We start from the raw sequence: 18,061 nt of genomic DNA on the forward strand, positions 1-18,061 counted from the left end.
AGTTAAGTTTTTGAGTTTTGGTCTTTTTTTCTAATACTATATGCAATAGTTCAACTATATTTGGTGTATGGAAATATTTTATGATCTATATGTCAGTCACGCAGGTTTTATTTGACCTTGACCTCATTTTCAAGGTTCATTGCTCAGTGTTAAGTTTTTGTGTTTTGGTCTGTTTTTCTTAAACTATAAGCAATAGGTCAACTATATTTGTTGTATGGAAGAATTGTTAGCTGTACATGCCTGCCTAGCATGGTTCTTGACCTCATTTTCATGGTTCATTGGTCAATATTTAGTTTACTTGGTTAATGTTAAGTTTATGCGACAGTTGTAATAAAGCTTTATATTTAGGACTATCAACATAATATCAATGATTAGTAAAGAAGGCGAGACATTTCAGCTTGTGCACTCTTGTTGATGAACCTGTTCATCTGAAAGAGTTACTGTACTTTGCTTCTAAATATAAATAAAAGGAGATGTGGAATGTATATGTCAACAAGACAGCACTACAATCTCAAAAAAAAAAAAACATTGAGTTTTATTCTAAAGTTATTTTATATTATAGCAATATCCCTTTATAAATGAAGTGTACATACAGTTATTAAGTTTGTATTGAATATGTAAAACCATATGGATGTGACAACTTAAATGTATAAGCCAATGAAATTCTGAAAATCTTTCCTATGTTTGTAGTCCTGCAATCTTTGTGGTCTATTTTAGAGGTGTTACTTTTATAAATAGATTTTCAAACTAGGAATTGTTTTATATAGGAACATAATCGTCATTCAGGCAGACTCCTTGTTTTGTCTGGTGCTACTGGGAAAGTTTTTGGTGTCAGGTACATAGCTGCTCCACATAAGAAAGAGATCTATATGTCACCGGTTATGTATACAACTAAAGATGGATCCCAGTATGTTTTATTTGGAACTGGAGGAGAAACTATACCAGGTAATTTACTCAATTATTTCTATGGAAAATATATTGGTTAGGGATTCATATGATTTCAATAGAAAAACAAATCATAAGGTGTTCTTGTTATGTAAAGGATTTACTTTTGTTAAGTGTCCCATTTAGGTCAATTTTAAGCTCACTGGTGCCTGAAGGGCCCCATGTGAGCTTATGCCATCACTCGGCGTCCGTCATCGATGTCGTCATAAACTATTTCAAGAATCTTCTCCTCTGAAACTACTGGGCCCAATACCTTCAAACTTTAACTGAATGTTCCTTAGTGTATCTAGTTTATAAATTGTATCTGAAGTTTTGATCCATCAACAAACATGGCCGCCATGGCTAAAGAGAGAACATAGGGGTCAAATGCAGTTTTTGGCTTATATCTCAAAAACTAAAGCATTTAGAGCAAATCTGACGGGGTAAAACTGTTCAATAGGTCTAGATCTATCAGCCCTGAAATTTTCAAATGAATCGAACAACCCATTGTTGGGTTGCTGCCACTAAATTGGTAATTTTAAGGAAATTTTGCAGTTTTTATCTTGAATATTATTGAAGATACAGATAAACTGTAAACAGCAAAAATGTTCAGCAAAGTAAGATCTACAAAAAAGTTTTGATATGACTAAAATTGTCAATTGACCCCTTAAGGAGTTATTGCCCTTTAAGGGCAATTTAACACAATTTGTTCATCATGTTTGCTAACATTTAAAAATCTTCTCCTGAAACTACTGGGCCTAATACTTCTAAACTTTAACTGAATGTTCCTTAGGGTAACTGGTTTATAAATTGTATCTGAAGTTTTGATCCATTAACAAACATGGCCGCCATGGCTAAAAATAGAACATAGGGGTCAAATGCAGTTTTTGGCTTTTATCTCAAAAACTATAGCAGTTAGAGCAAAAGTGACATGGAGGTAAAGTGATGAATAAGTCAAGATCTATCTGCTATGAAATTTTCAGACCAATTGGACCACCCATTGTAGGGTTACTGTCCGAAATAGTTTATTTTTATGAAATTTTACTGTTTTTGGTTATCTTTAATATTATAATAGATAGAGAGAAAGTGTAAATAGCAAAAATGTTCAGATAAGTTAGATCTACAAATAAGTCAAATGATCAAAATAGTCATTTGACTCCTTCAGGAGTTATTGCCCTTGAAACGTTTATTTTTTTACATTTTTTTGTGCAAGTCTATTACTTTTTCAAAATCATCTTCTCTGAAACTACTGTGCCAAATACTTCCAAACTTTAACTCAATGCTCCTTAGGGTATCTAGTTTATAAATTGTATCCGAAGTTTTGATCCATGTACAAACATGGCCGCCATGGCTAAAAATAGATCATAGGGGACAAAAGCAGTTTTTGGCTTGTATCTCAAAAACTACAGCAGTTAGATCAAAAGTGAAAGAGAGTTAAAGTGATAAATGGGTCATGATCTATCTGTTATGAAATTTTCAGACGAGTTCCACAACCCATTGTTGGGTTACTGTTGGAAATAGTTTTATTTTTAGCTCACCTGGCCCGAAGGGCCAAGTGAGCTTTTCTCATCACTTGGCGTCCGTCGTCCGACGTCGTCCATGGTCGTCGTTAACTTGTTACATTTTGAACTTCTTCTAGAGAACCACTGAATGGAATGAAACCAAACATGGCATGAATGTTCCTTATGAGGTACTGACAGAGTGTTGTTACTTTGTAGCGGATCCATCATCCAAGATGGCCGCCAGCGGGGGACTTAGTTTAACATAGGAGCCTATGGGAAATACATACAAATGTCTTCTTTTAGAGAACCACTGAATGGAATGAAACCAAACATGGTATGAATGTTCCTTATGAGGTGCTAACCGAGTGTTGTTACTTTGAAGCCAATCCATAATCCAAGATGGCCACCAGTGGGGGACTTAGTTTAACATGGGACCCTATGGGAAATACATACAAATGTCTTCTTTTAGAGAACCACTGAATGGAATGAAACCAAACATGTCATGAATGTTCCTTATGAGGTGCTGACCAAGTGTTGTTACTATGAAGCTGATCCATAATCCAAGATGGCCACCAGCAGGGGACTTAGTTTAACATGGGACCCTATGGGAAATACATACAAATGTCTTCTTTTAGAGAACCACTGAATGGAATGAAACCAAACATGGCATGAATGTTCCTTATGAGGTGCTGACCGAGTGTTGTTACTTTGAAGCCGATCCATAATCCAAGATGGCCGCCAGTGGGAGACTTAGTTTAACATAGGAGCCTATGGGAAATACATACAAATGTCTTCTTTTAGAGAACCACTGAATGGAATGAAACCAAACATGGCATGAATGTTCCTTATGAGGTGCTGACCGAGTGTTGTTACTTTGAAGCCGATCCATAATCCAAGATGGCCGCCAGTGGGAGACTTAGTTTAACATAGGAGCCTATGGGAAATACATACAAATGTCTTCTTTTAGAGAACCACTGAATGGAATGAAACCAAACATGGCATGAATGTTCCTTATGAGGTGCTGACCAAGTGTTGTTACTATGAAGCCTGTCCATAATCCAAGATGGCCGCCAGCGGAGGACTTAGTTTAACATAGGAGCCTATGAGAAATACATACAAATGTTTTCTTTTAGAGAACCATTAAATGGAGTGAAACCAAACATGGCATGCATGTTCCTTTTGAGGTGCTGACCAAGTGTTGTTACTTTGAAGCTGATCCTTCATCCATGATGGCCGCCAGATGGGGACAATGTTTAACAAAGGACCCTATAGACAATACATACAAATGTCTTCTTTTAGAGAACCACATACTGAATGGATTGAAACCAAACATGGCAAGAATGTTCCTTATGAGGTGCTGACTAAGTTTTGTTACTTTGAAGCTGATCCTTCATCCATGATGGCCGCCAATGGGGGGACTTCCTTTAACATAAGACCCTATGGGAAATACATACAAATGCTTCTTCTAGAGGTGCACTGAATGGAATGAAACCAAAACATGGCATAAATGTTTCTTATGAGGTGCTGATGAAGTGTTGCTACTTTGTTGCCGATTTACTGTTCAAGATGGCCTCCAGGATTTTTTTATTAAATTACAGAACCAATATTAAACCAAATTTGGCCTCACTCATTATCTGTTATGATTTTAATCTATTTTTACATGATTTCCAAAACCAAAGTAGAATCAGGTGAGCGACACAGGCTCTTGAGAGCCTCTAGTTATTAAATTTTACTGTTTTTGGTTATTATCTTTAATATTATAACAGATAGAGAGAAAGTATAAATGGCAATAAATGTTCAGCTAAGTAAGATCTACAAATAAGTCAACATGATCAAAATAGTCAATTGACCCCTTGAGGAGTTATTGCCCTTAAAACGTTTCTTTTTTTACATTTTTTGTCGAGCCTTCGACTTTTGTTGAAAAAGCGAGACATAGCGATCCTACATTCCGTTGGCGTCGTCGTCGTTGTCAGCGGCGTCCACAAATATTCACTCTGTGGTTAAAGTTCTTGAAATTTTAATAACTTTCTTAAACTATCCTAAATTTCTACCAAACTTGGACAGAAGCTTGTTTATGATCATAAGATAATATTCAAAAGTAAATTTTGTAAAATATAATAAATGGACTTAGTTTTTCTGCCAGGAAACACTGCATTCACTCTGTGGTTAAAGTTTTTGAAATTTTAATAACTTTCTTAAACTATCCTGGATTTCTACCATACTTGGAAAGAAGCTTGTGATAGTATCCAGGAGTAAATTTTGTAAAAAAAAAAATTCCATTTTTTCCGTATTTTACTTATAAATGGACTTAGTTTTTCTGCCAGTTAACATTACATTCACTCTGTGGTTAAAGTTTTTAAAATTTTAACAACTTTCTTAAACTATCCTGGATTTGTACCAAACTTGGACAGAAGCTTGTTTATGATTAAAAGTTAGTATCTAGAAGGAAATTTTGTTAAAATTTAATTCCATTTTTTCCGTATTTAATTTATAAATGGACTTAGTTTTTCTTCCAGTTAACATTACATACACTCTGCAGTTTAAGTTTTTAAAACATTTATTAGATTCATAAACTATCCTGGATTTTTACCAAACTTGGACAGAAGTTACTTACAATCAAAAGATAGTATAGAGAGGAATATTTTTATTAATTTTTTTCCTCTTATTTGTTGAGCCTGCAATTAACAGTAAAAGTAGGCGAGACACTGGGTTCCGCGGAACCCTTACAAATTTTTGTGAAAGACCAATCACTTTTTCAAAAATCTTCTTCTCTCAAACTACTTTGCCAAATACTTAAAAACTTTAATAGAATGTTCCTTAGGGTATCTAGTTTATAGATTGTATTGGGGGATTTGATACATTCAAAAACATGGTGGCAGTTTCTAAAAATAGAACATAGGGGTCAAATGAAGTTTTTGGCTTTCATTTCAAAAACTAAAGCAGTAAGAGCAAAACTGACATAGGTGAAAGTGTTCAACAGGTTTAGATCTACCTGTCAAGTAATCTTCAGACCAATAGGACAATACTGTTTTCCACAATGAGAAAAACCCATACTGTATAGTCGGCCATAAAAGGCCCTGACATGAAGTGTGAAACAATTCAAACGTGAAAACTAACTGCCTAATTAATAACAAAACAATTTACAAAAAAAACAAACTTGACAGACATGAACCAACGACAACCACTGTACTACAGTCTCATGACTTGGGACAGACAGACTCATGTCCTACATAGCAGAACAGACACTTATGTATATGTCTCAAACAGACTCATGTCCTACATAACAGAAAAGACATCTATGTATATGTCTCAGACAGACTCATGTCCTACATAGCAGAACAGACACTTATGTATATGCCTCAGACAGACTCATTTCCTACATAGCAGAACAGACATCTATGTAGATGTCTCAGACAGACTCGTATCCTACATAGCAGAAACGGCATCTATGTATATGTCTCAGACAGACTCATGTCCTACATAGCAGAACAGACACTTGTGTATATGTCTCAGACAGACTTGTGTCCTACATAACAGAAACGACATCTATGTATATGTCTCAGACAGACTCGTGTCCTACATAGCAGAACAGACACTTATGTATATGTCTCAGGCAGACTCATGTCCTACATAGCAGAACAGACACTTGTGTATATGTCTCAGACAGACTTGTGTCCTACATAGCAGAAACGACATCTATGTATAAGTCTCAGACAGACTCATGTCCTACATAGCAGAAACGACATCTATGTATATTTCTCAGACAGACCCGTGTCCTACATAGCAGAAACGACATCTATGTATATGTCTCAGACAGACTCATGTCCTACATAGCAGAACAGACACTTGTGTATATGTCTCAGACAGACTCATGTCCTACATAGCAGAACAGACACTTGTGTATATGTCTCAGACAGACTCATGTCCTACATAGCAGAACAGACACTTGTGTATATGTCTCAGACAGACTCATGTCCTACATAGCAGAACAGCCACTTTTGTATATGTCTCAGACAGACCCATGTCCTACATAGCAGAAACGACATCTATGTATATGTCTCAGACAGACTCATGTCCTACATAGCAGAACAGACACTTGTGTATATGTCTCAGACAGACTCATGTCCTACATAGCAGAACAGACACTTGTGTATATGTCTCAGACAGACTCATGTCCTACATAGCAGAACAGACACTTGTGTATATGTCTCAGAAAGACTCATGTCCTACATAGCAGAACAGACACTTGTGTATATGTCTCAGACTCGTGTCCTACATAGCAGAACAGACACTTGTGTATATGTCTCAGACAGACTCGTGTCCTACATAGCAGAAACGACATCTATGTATATGTCTCAGACAGACTCATGTCCTACATAGCAGAAACGACATCTTTGTATATTTCTCAGACAGACCTGTGTCCTACATAGCAGAAACGACATCTATGTATATGTCTCAGACAGACTCATGTCCTACATAGCAGAACAGACACTTGTGTATATGTCTCAGACAGACTCATGTCCTACATAGCAGAACAGACACTTGTGTATATGTCTCAGACAGACTTGTGTCATAACATAGCAGAACAGACACTTGTGTATATGTCTCAGACAGACCCGCGTCCTACATAGCAGAACATTACTTTGTCTTCATTGAAGAAGTTATTAAAATATTTCTAATTTCAGGAGATCTTCTTATGATATCTGTACCAGATTTGTACCATTATGTAACTGATACAGACCATAATTCTGTAGTCCCAGGAATAAATAAATCTAGCAGTTATGACTACTGGCAAAGTCATATAAAAGATGATGTCACTGGATTAATTACAGTTGTGAGGTCAGACTTAGTGGACTTATTTTTAGCTCACCTGGCCCAAAGGGCCAAGTGAGTTTTTCTCATCACTTGGCGTCCGTCGTCTGTCGTCCGTCGTCCTTCCGTTGTCGTCTGTTAACTTTTACAAAAACCTTCAAATTTAACCAAACTCGGCCACAATCATCACTAGGGTATCTAGTATAAAAAATGTGTCCGATGACCACGCCTGCCTACCAAGATGGCCGACATGGCTAAAAATAGAACATAGGGGTAAAACGCAGTTTTTGGCTTATATCTCTGAAACTAAAGCATTTAGAGCAAATCTGACATGGGGGGTAAAAATGTTCATCAGGTTAAGATCTATCTGAAATTTTCAGACGAATCAGACAAGCCGTTGTTGGGTTGCTGCCCCATAATTAGTAATTTTAAGGAAATTTTGCAGTTTTTTGTTATCTTGAATATTATTATAGATAGAGATAAACTGTAAACAGCAATAATGTTCAGCAAAGTAAGATCTACAAATAATTCAACATGACCAATATGGTCAATTGACCCCATAAGGAGTTTTTGCCCTTTAAAGTCAAATTTAACAATTATTCGTAAATTTTTGTAATCTTTTATTAAAATCTGCTCTCCTGAAACAACTGAGACAAATTTAACCAAACTTGACCACAATCATCACTAGGGTATCTAGTTTAAAAAATGTGTCCGATGACCCTGCCTGCCAACCAACATGTCAGACATGGCTAAAAATAGAACTTAGGGGGGAAAAAATGCAGTTTTTGACTTATATCTCTGAAACTAAAGCAAATGTATAACAGTTGCATTATTTCATGCATCAATTGTAAATAAAAATATCAGGTGAGTGACACAGGCTCCTTGGAGCATCTAGTTTTCCAATTTCTTTCATAATACACAGAAATTGTTAATAAGATGTCAAGTGACTGATAATTGAATTCAAAGAAAAAGTTCTTTAAAGAAAACAATTTTACTTGTAACAGCTTATATGTACTTTTGTCACTTATTTATGATTGCCATAACATCTAGAACCTCTATCAAAACCCTAAAGTAAATAGATTTAACTTTGAATGAGAAGATTCTTAAGATAACCGTACCATCTGTTGCTATTCACAAATAAATACACTTTTACTCAAAATAAATTAAATGTTGAATTAGGTAATAATTTCATTAGTATAAAATGCCATTTAGTTCATGTACTATTATGGATTGTTTCATCACAAACTCTTTAACTACAGTACAGGAAATGAATTTGTGTATTTTTATATATTTCAGAGGTAAAAACAAAGGATACATGGTCCCTCCCGTCATTGTAGATGTGAACAAAGATGGCGCAGATGATGTTTTAGCATCAGGTTATGATGGTACAATAACTCTCCTTGATGGACAAGATCTCACTGAGACATGGTCAGCTCACTTTCCTGGGATGGAGTCTTATACGTAATTATTAAAGACTGTTACAATTAAGTCTTGTTACTTTTTCTAAGTAAAGACAATGATACTGTAGATAAGCTCTGATAAGTGAAAATGTGTTGAAACATGGGAAGCCACGTTAAAATAAATTATCTCTGTTTTGTGTACTTTTCATTGATCTTTTTTGTGATAATTTTTCATATCATGCTACTCGCTTGAGATAGAAAATTATCATCAGAAACTAAGGGCTTACGTGCCATTGTCAATGTAAACATCAATGTCGTCATAGGCAAAATAGCGATAAACAGATTATCAATGATCTTTCTAACTCAAGGATCTTCCTCGGCCACATCTGAACTCAGGGCTATTGCCCTTCAATGAGATTGTAGCTGAGAAACACCATCTCGTTTGAAAAACCATCCATAATCTATAAATATTCTTTATATATATTTAATGTAAATATATTTACTTCATCTAATTTGTTTTGGTGCTATTTACCAGAACGTTTTTTTGTAAATTTATAATTGATAGCATAGTAAAGATGAAGTTTTCAGTGTTTGAAGGGGAGGTAATTTTTTGACACTAGATTTCCCACTGAAGAACATGAAAATGAATGCTTTAATTTGTATAAATAATGTTGATGCCATCAGTGGACAATGCACTGCTTTAGCATTACTCACAGAAGTTTTGCTTTCTGCTAAATTTGATTGAATATGTTATTCTCTTATTTAATTTTCAGATCACCTTCCCCTGGATATTTTAATGATGATGACACATTAGATTTTATAGTTCATTGGAGTGTGGGTGCTTGGCCTCAGTACACACTTACACAGGTAATTAAAGAAATAATTACTAAATAATAGCTCACTCACTTACTTCTCACCAATTTCAAAAGTATATTTTGATTTGAGAGTCAACAATTATAACAATGTTATTATTTCTTTTGTAATTTGTTTAACAGTTTAAACAAATTTATTTTCCCTATGGACATGTTGAAATTGGACATTTTCAAACAGTAAAACAAAGATTTATGTCTTTCAAAATAAACGCAATACTAGTTAAAAAAAAAAGGGGTATTATTCCTCTATGAAACTTTATAAGAATGAAATTCTACAGATGTTATTGATGACTTTTTTTGTCCCCGGTGTAAGGCGTTGCGTGGGACATTGAGATACCGGGCGTCTGTCCGTCTGTCTGTCTGTCCGGTCTTGTTAGTGCTCTCACTGGTAAAATTCTTGCCAGATTTTTATAAAACTTTTACTATATGTAATATCAGCAATATCTCCGACAAGTTCTATAATGGTGGACGATCGACTTTTTTAAAAAAGAGTTATGCCCCTTGGAAATATAAAATAAGTGCAATGCGGGGGACATTGGAACTCTGTTCTTTTATTCATATGAATGTTGCATAAACAACATGATATCATTTAATAAAACTTTCAAGGTAAAATGTAAACACCAGGCAATTTCTTCTTAAAGAACACTGTTCTTTTCAGTCAAGAATATCTTTAAAGTCCTGCCTGTTGGTGAATATGTAAGTCTTCTAGACTATATGCATTTCTGGATATGGTTTTGATTATTACCTTTAGCACTAGACCACCCCAATCCCACCTCAGCATTTAGAAAATTTCATTTCCGTTACATTTTTTTTCTGTTTTTCAAATTCCTCCTTGAGCACATGTTCCCTGCAATGACCGCTCTAAAATCCACCACTATTCATATATGGTATTTCAGGGACGCTTTTTCTTTCTTCAACCCACCTTCATTTTACAAAGGCTGATAAAAGTTTGTGTCAGAAAACAGCATGAAGGAAATGTTTTCTAGTGATTTGTTTATATTGTAAATATCATAGATACAATTAAATAAAATAAAACATTCAAAAGTTAGTTCAGTAATTCAAAGTACAGTAATAAAAATGATCATCTGATAAGTGTAATGGAAATGTCAGAATAATTATGTCACAGGTTAAAATGAAAATTTCATGTAGCCATTTATTGGGAGAAAATCAATCCTTTTATTCTTGTTTTCAGGTGAGGGCAAATACCTATTAAGATAAATTTGTTGAGCTTGATTTTATGACAATAATAGTTTTACTGAATTGTTTTGTTTTCAGAATTATATCATAGATGGTAGAGATGGATCTAGAATACTGACTATGAACAGTTCACAATACCAGATGTCTTCTGATCTAACATTACATACAACACAGGAAAACAGAGATTTGTTTATCTTCAAAGTACGGGGTAGAGGGAGCCATATAACCATGGACAGGGACAGTGGTTTACATGGTTTGGATAGAATAGATAAGGTTACTATTAAATTGACATTATATAAGAATGAGATCTTTAAGTGAAAGTTTTCACATCTTTTTGATAAACAGTAAAACAAAATTTATAAAACTATTAAAATTTCTTTTAATGTCTTTTTTTTTTCTCTTCATTTCCACAAACACTTCAAACTAGAAGCAAGTATTTTGGTGAAAATAAGATTTTTTTTAACATATAAAACATAAAATTTTGATTAAGCTGCATTCTGACATCAGACACATATTGTTAACCTGACAACAGCACTTTATGCAGTCAGTGACTGAATGTCACAAGTGTTTATACTATCAATACAATTAATACACACGATAAAGTGTGATTGCAGTGTTTAACATTTGTGTTTAGAAATAGAAAAATGTTGATTGAAAAATGGATGGATCCATAAATATAAGTTGTATGAAATAATTTAGAATGTCTACTTTTATATATTTACAGGGACCACCTCCAGCTCATATCCAGGATGCACATCCTAAGGTATGTTATTTGATTCAAAAAATTATACAGTACAAATTATCAAAAGATGTGTAACTACTGCTTACCATCAGGCCAGTGCTTTGGCTTTTACATGATCCAAATGAATGAAGTAAAACCCTTGGTGATTTTGACTGTAAAGGCTCTTTTGGTTTTTGTGATTTCAAAAGTTTAATATGTTTGGCTTCCGGAAACATGTCTTTTTTACATGATAAATATTTTCTCATTTGGTCTTTTTGAGGGGTATGCCAAAAACATGAACAAAATTTGCATTTAGATATAAGTTAAAGCTTTTCCACATATTTTTATCAGGCAAAATGTTCATTTCTTATATATAAATCATTTAGGTTTCTTATAAAAAAAAAAGAATTAAATTTTTATTCTCATTTTAGTCAGGAAGCCATGTACTTGGTAATGGGGACCATGGTCCCATAGGAAATCCTCCTAAAGATCGACCAGGGGTAATGTATTTAACATACTAATATTTTTGCATTTTTCAACATATATCTGCATGCATGAATATTAAATGCATGGAATTGATGATCAGAGCTTGCCATATAGTTTAGGCGTAATACCCCCCATTGTTTTTCCCCTATTAGTCTTTGTTAAATTAGTACTTTTCAAAAAAATGTGCAGAATTTATCTTTGTTTCAAATAAAGAAATACTTGGCATGAGTAAAGTTTCCTCCTTTCCAGTACTACAGTCGAAATTTCACATAACATTTCATTGCAAATAAGATAATAACCATCGCTGGAAGTTAACCAATCAAGTTTTCACCCCTTTTTTTTCCCTGTTTACAAGCTTTAGTAACCATGTAACCTCAAGTTTCCAAAATATTCTATAGAAACATCAAATAAAAAAAGAATGGTGCTTTGAAACACCTAAGATATATGTTTATAACTCCAAATTTATTTACTGCAATGAAATGTAGGATAAATTTCCTACAACTGTCAAATTCAAGGGAATATTTTTTTTCGACCCTTTTTCATATGCAAGCGGATGTGACGTACTATGATTTGGTGGTATTACACCGGTGCATTTTCTCCTTTGTTGACTGTTTTGTGACCCCAACATGTCTATATTTTTATATTGATCCCAAGGGTTAACTGTGATATAGAAATTTGGATCATGTATTTTATCCATTCTGGAGTTCTGTGGTCTGACTTTTAAATCCTTACTAAAATTTGGTGTCTTTTTGGCTATGTGGGATGTATAAGTGAACAGCAATGTCCAGTTGGAATTGGACTATTAATTCTACTGCCTTGTGTAGGATGAGTGCGAACCTTTCTGTTTGTCACAGAACCTGTGAAACAACTCTATGAAGAGTCCAAATAAGGTGGCCTGTAGCAAGGTCAAATTTCTGCCCCTATCTAATATACCCTCATTTTCTATTGGCGGTTCATAAGTCACTCCCTTCACCTTTTGCAAAAACTACCTATCATATTAGATGTGAACTTGCTGAATATGCACGAAGGATTTGCCAACAGATGTTAAGCAAACAGCAATTAGTCAATCTATCCTTTAATATTGAACTAACGTTGTTGATTTGCTGAAATATGGCTGTTTACACCAAAACTGTTATTCATATGTATGTGACTGCAAAAATATTAAAAAAAAACACCTACTTAAGAATAGAGGAATATAATACTGCTGATTGCACCGTTGGAATAAAGCCATACTAGTGAAAATCTATGCTCATTCATTATAAAAAAAAAAACAGGAAAATAAACAATTATTTTATCTGATACATAACATGGTGTGTCTTTAGTATTAGCTCTCCATGTAAAATTGGGTAGAAATTTATTGACGGTAGTTTTTATGAAAACTGACTTTAAAACTAAACTTCAATGTAGGTTAGTGAAAGATGCATTACTTGGTTTACTTTGAGTTTGAACTTGTTTATTCAACTTTACTTACAGAGAATCAAAAGACATGGACCAGAAGAAGAGCAACACAGAGCCCAAGAAGAACATCACTATTTAAATGAAGATACGTGTAAGCATAAAATATGTTTTCGTTCATAAAGTGCATTTTAATTTTACTGTGACATGATTATTAGATGTTAGTGGTGTAAAAATTTAATTCCTGGACAAATTATTAACCATTAGTTTTAAAAAGCCAATGTTTAACTTAAAGAGATCATGTAACAATAACTTGTGTCTCAGGCCATAAATTTTACTAATTTTTAAATCAATGTAAACAGATTAAAAAAAAAATTTAAATTACAAAGTTGTTTATGAAAAATAACATTAATTTTCATTGTCAAACCACATTGATTTGGAAATGACAGCTATCCTCTCAAGTAACATGGAACATGAAACCTGAATATCAAGCTGCAATAAATGATTGAAATTGTATGAAAAATTTCCTAACATCTGTAACCGTAATGGACAGAATTAGGTTTGTATGCAGATTTTAGCACCTAAAAAATCAGATTTCCTTGAAAATACACAAATGTACCATTTTTCTTCAATCCATGAAAGTTGGTACCCAAGAAAAATATATAATGAAACCGCAGTAGTTTATTTATGAAATTAACTCTGACATGAAAGAATTTTTTTTTAGTGAAAGAAGTATTCAGTGATTACAGCAGTCGACACTTCCTTTGTTCAGATGTTGTGGATATCAAGAGTGAAATATTACTGATGGACAGAACAACAATAAACAATCCAGTTAGGATTATAGAAACAGGAACTGAAAACTATAACTATTGTAAGTTCTTTACCCCTTTTTATACGACCGCAAAAAATTTTGTGGTCGTATATTGGTATGACGTTGGCGTCGTAGTCGTCGTCCGGCGTCGGCGTCCGAAGACACATTGGTTTTCGCACTCTAACTTTAGTTTAAGTGAATGGATCTCTTTGAAATTTTACCATAAGGTTCAATACCACAAAAGGAAGGTGGGGATTGATTTTAGGGGTTATTGTACCAACAGTTAAGGAAATAGGGGCCAAAAAGGGGCCAAAAATAAGCATTTTCTAGTTTCCATGACAATGACTGTGAAACGGTGTATGGATCCCTCTGAAATTATACTACAAGTTTCCATACCACAAAGTGATGGTTAGGATTTGCTTTGGGGGGTTATGGCTCAAACCGTTTAGGAATTAGGGGCAAAAAAGGGGGAAAAACAAGGTTATCCTGGTTAATGGACAAATACTTTAGTACAAAACATAATTTAAAGCAGTGTAAGGGAGATAAATCAAATACATCATTGAAATTATCTCCCTTACACTGCTTTTAAATTATGTATAAAGTAATGGTTAATGAACAATTAAGATAATTTAAAAACAGTGTAAGGGAGGTAATCCAAATACAACGTTTTGGTTACTTCCCTTACACTGCTTTTAAATTATGTTTAAAGAAATGCATATTTATAAAGGAAGACCAGTAAAAATATCTGCAAATGTTGCATCTTTTTGTTTTACAAAAAAATCCATATGAAAGATTTGACACTATATTTTAAATTCTATTATAAAATAGATTAAGTTAGCACTATGGTAAATTTAAATGGGTAATTATGGTTGCAAACTCCATTGGAAATTTGAATTGAGATTATGACCATATCTTGAGGGAAAGAATTTTTTGGGGGAAAAAAGGGGGGGGAGTAAAAAGAAATTGTGGGGGGTCAACTTTTTCTCATTTCAGATTTCAGAAATTAAAAAGAATTATTCTTCAAATATTATTTTTTTTTTTAAATTTCAAATATTGAAAAATTTCAAGAAGCAATCTTTAATTGCACAGTATGGCGCATTAGATTTGTAAAATCTTTGACCACATTTATTTATTTGTTATGCCGAATCTAACCGTGTATTTAGAATTTTAATTTTGGGTCCAGTTTTCAAATTGGTCTACATTAAGGTCCAAAGGGTCCAAAATTAAACTTTGATTTTAACAAAAATTGAATATATGGGGTTCTTTGATATGCTGAATCTAAACATGTATTTAGATTTTTGATTTTTGGCCCAGTTTTCAAGTTGGTCCAAATTGGGGTCCAAAATTAAACTTTGTTTGATTTCAACAAAAATTGAATATATGGGGTTCTTTGATATGCTGAATCTAACCATGTATTTAGATTTTTTATATGTGGACCCAGCTATCAAATTGGTTCATATTGAGGTCAAAAGGTTTCCAAAATTAAACTTCGTTTGATTTCATCAAAAATTGAATTATTGGGGTTCTTTGATATGCCAAATCTAACCGTGTATTTAGATTTTTAATTTTGGGTCCTGTTTTTTAAATTGGTCTACATTAAGGTCCAAAGGGTCCAAAATTAAACTTAGTTTGATTATAACAAAAATTGAATTCTTGGGGTTCTTTGATATGCTGAATCTAAACATGTGTTTAGATTTTTGATTTTTGGCCCAGTTTTCAAGTTGGTCTAAATTTGGGTCCAAAATTAAACTTTGTTTGATTTCAACAAAAATTGAATATATGGGGTTCTTTGATATGCTGAATCTAACCATGTATTTAGATTTTTTATTTGTGGGCCAGCTATCAAATTGGTTCATATTAAGGTCCAAAGGGTCCAAAATAAAACTTAGTTTGATTTTAACAAAAATTAAATTCTTGGGGTTCTTTGATATGCTGAATCTAAACATGTGTTTAGATTTTTGATTATGGGCCCAGTTTTCAAGTTGGTCTAAGTTGGGGTCCAAAATTAAACTTTTTTTGATTTCAACAAAAATTGAATACATGGGGTTCTTTGATATGCTGAATCTAACCATGTATTTAGATTTTTTATTTGTGGGCCCCGCTATCAAATTGGTTCATATTGAGGTCAAAAGGGTCCAAAATTAAACTTTGTTTGATTTCATCAAAAATTGAATTATTGGGGTTCTTTGATATTCCAAATCTAACCGTGTATTTAGATTTTTAATTTTGGGTCCCGTTTTTTAAATTGGTCTACATTAAGGTCCAAAGGGTCCAAAATTAAACTTAGTTTGATTTTAACAAAAATTGAATTATTGGGGTTCTTTGATATTCCAAATCTAACCGTGTATTTAGATTTTTAATTTTGGGTCCCGTTTTTTAAATTGGTCTACATTAAGGTCCCAAGGGTCCAAAATTAAACTTAGTTTGATTTTAACAAAAATTGAATTCTTGGGGTTCTCTGATATGCTGAATCTAAACATGTGTTTAGATTTTTGATTATGGGCCCAGTTTTCAAGTTTGTCCAAGTTGGGGTCCAAAATTAACTTTGTTTGATTTCAACAAAAATTGAATATATGGGGTTCTTTGATATGCTGAATCTAACCATGTATTTTGATTTTAGACATTGGACCATAATAGGTAAATTAAAAAAATTCAAGTTCTTAGACCACATTCTTTCTGTGTCAGAAACCTATGCTGTGTCAAATATTTAATCACAATCCAAATTCAGAGCTGTATGAAGCTTGAGTGTTGTGTCCATAATTGCCCCAACTGTTCAGGGTTCGACCTCTGCGGTCGTATCAAGCTGCGCCGAGCGAAGCATTTTATTAGCTACTAGTATTAGAATTTCAGCATTCTAGTACAACCTGTTTTTTGTCTCGCCATGACGGAGTCAAAAATCGAGACATAGGTATGCTGTTTCCAGCGTTGTTGGCATCAACAATGTATTAGTTTGTGATTAGGTCATGTTTGTGGTGAACCACTAGTGGTAGATCAATGATATTTGATATGCAGTTGTATTTGCATTGGCACGTCTCATTTCCATGGAGATTATTTGGCCCTGCCCCCTCAGTCATGGTCTGTTGACTTTGAAACTTTTGCTTAGTTTACATGTATTAGTTTGTGATTAGGTCAGTTTATGGGGAACCACTAGTGGTAGGTCAATTATATTTGGTATGCAGTTGTATAAACATTGGCATATCTCATTTCCATGGAGATTATTTGGCCCGGCCCCCTCAGATATGGTCTATTGACTTTGAATCTTTTGCTTAGTTTACATGTATTAGTTTGTGATTAGGTCAGTTTATGGGGAACCACTAGTGGTAGGTCAATGTTATTTGGTATGCAGTTGTACAAGCATAAGCACATCTCATTTCCATGGAGAATATTTGGCCCTGCCCCCTCAGTCATGGTCTATTGACTTTGAAACTTTTGCTTAGTTTACATGTATTAGTTTGTGATTAGAATAGTTTAAGATGAACCACTTATGTTAAGTCAATGATATTTGGTATGCAAATGTATTGGCATTTGCAAGTCTTGTTTACATGGAGATTATATAGCCCCAACCCCTTATCATGGTTCATTGACTTTGAAACTTTTACATAGTTTACAAGTTAATTTTTGTGTTTAGGTTTATTTAAAGGGAACAACTTATGATAAGTCAATGGTATTTGGTATGCAGTTGTATTATCATTGGCACATCTCATTTCCATGGAGATTGTTTAGCCATGTACCTTCAGTCATGGTTTGTTGACTTTGAATACTTGCATAACTTACATGTTAAAGTATTGCTATTTTAATTTCAACATTTGCATTATCAAAATTACAAAAAGGCGAGACATATCTCTGTGATTACAGTTTATCTTTTATTATTTTTACTATCAAAATAACAAAAAGGCGAGACATATCTCTTTGTAAAAGTTTATTCTTTTTATCTTCTTGTA

The 18,061-nt window shown here is 33.7% G+C and overlaps 1 protein-coding gene across 1 annotated transcript in view; it reads left to right on the top strand.

The window, feature by feature from the left end:
- LOC127709868 (uncharacterized) overlaps nucleotides 1-18,061 on the top strand; it is a 43,541-nt gene that overhangs the window by 19,226 nt on the left and 6,254 nt on the right. The window contains exons 6-14 of the mRNA XM_052215545.1: nucleotides 768-945; nucleotides 7,112-7,265; nucleotides 8,535-8,699; nucleotides 9,412-9,505; nucleotides 10,786-10,980; nucleotides 11,432-11,470; nucleotides 11,860-11,928; nucleotides 13,388-13,463; nucleotides 14,034-14,180. Of these exons, the coding sequence (XP_052071505.1) occupies nucleotides 768-945; nucleotides 7,112-7,265; nucleotides 8,535-8,699; nucleotides 9,412-9,505; nucleotides 10,786-10,980; nucleotides 11,432-11,470; nucleotides 11,860-11,928; nucleotides 13,388-13,463; nucleotides 14,034-14,180 (1,117 nt within the window). The remainder of the gene's footprint in view (nucleotides 1-767; nucleotides 946-7,111; nucleotides 7,266-8,534; nucleotides 8,700-9,411; nucleotides 9,506-10,785; nucleotides 10,981-11,431; nucleotides 11,471-11,859; nucleotides 11,929-13,387; nucleotides 13,464-14,033; nucleotides 14,181-18,061) is intronic.

Source organism: Mytilus californianus, unplaced genomic scaffold (genome assembly GCF_021869535.1).
Source record: "Mytilus californianus isolate M0D057914Y unplaced genomic scaffold, xbMytCali1.0.p SCAF_7, whole genome shotgun sequence".
Classification (NCBI taxonomy): Eukaryota; Metazoa; Mollusca; class Bivalvia; order Mytilida; family Mytilidae; genus Mytilus; species Mytilus californianus.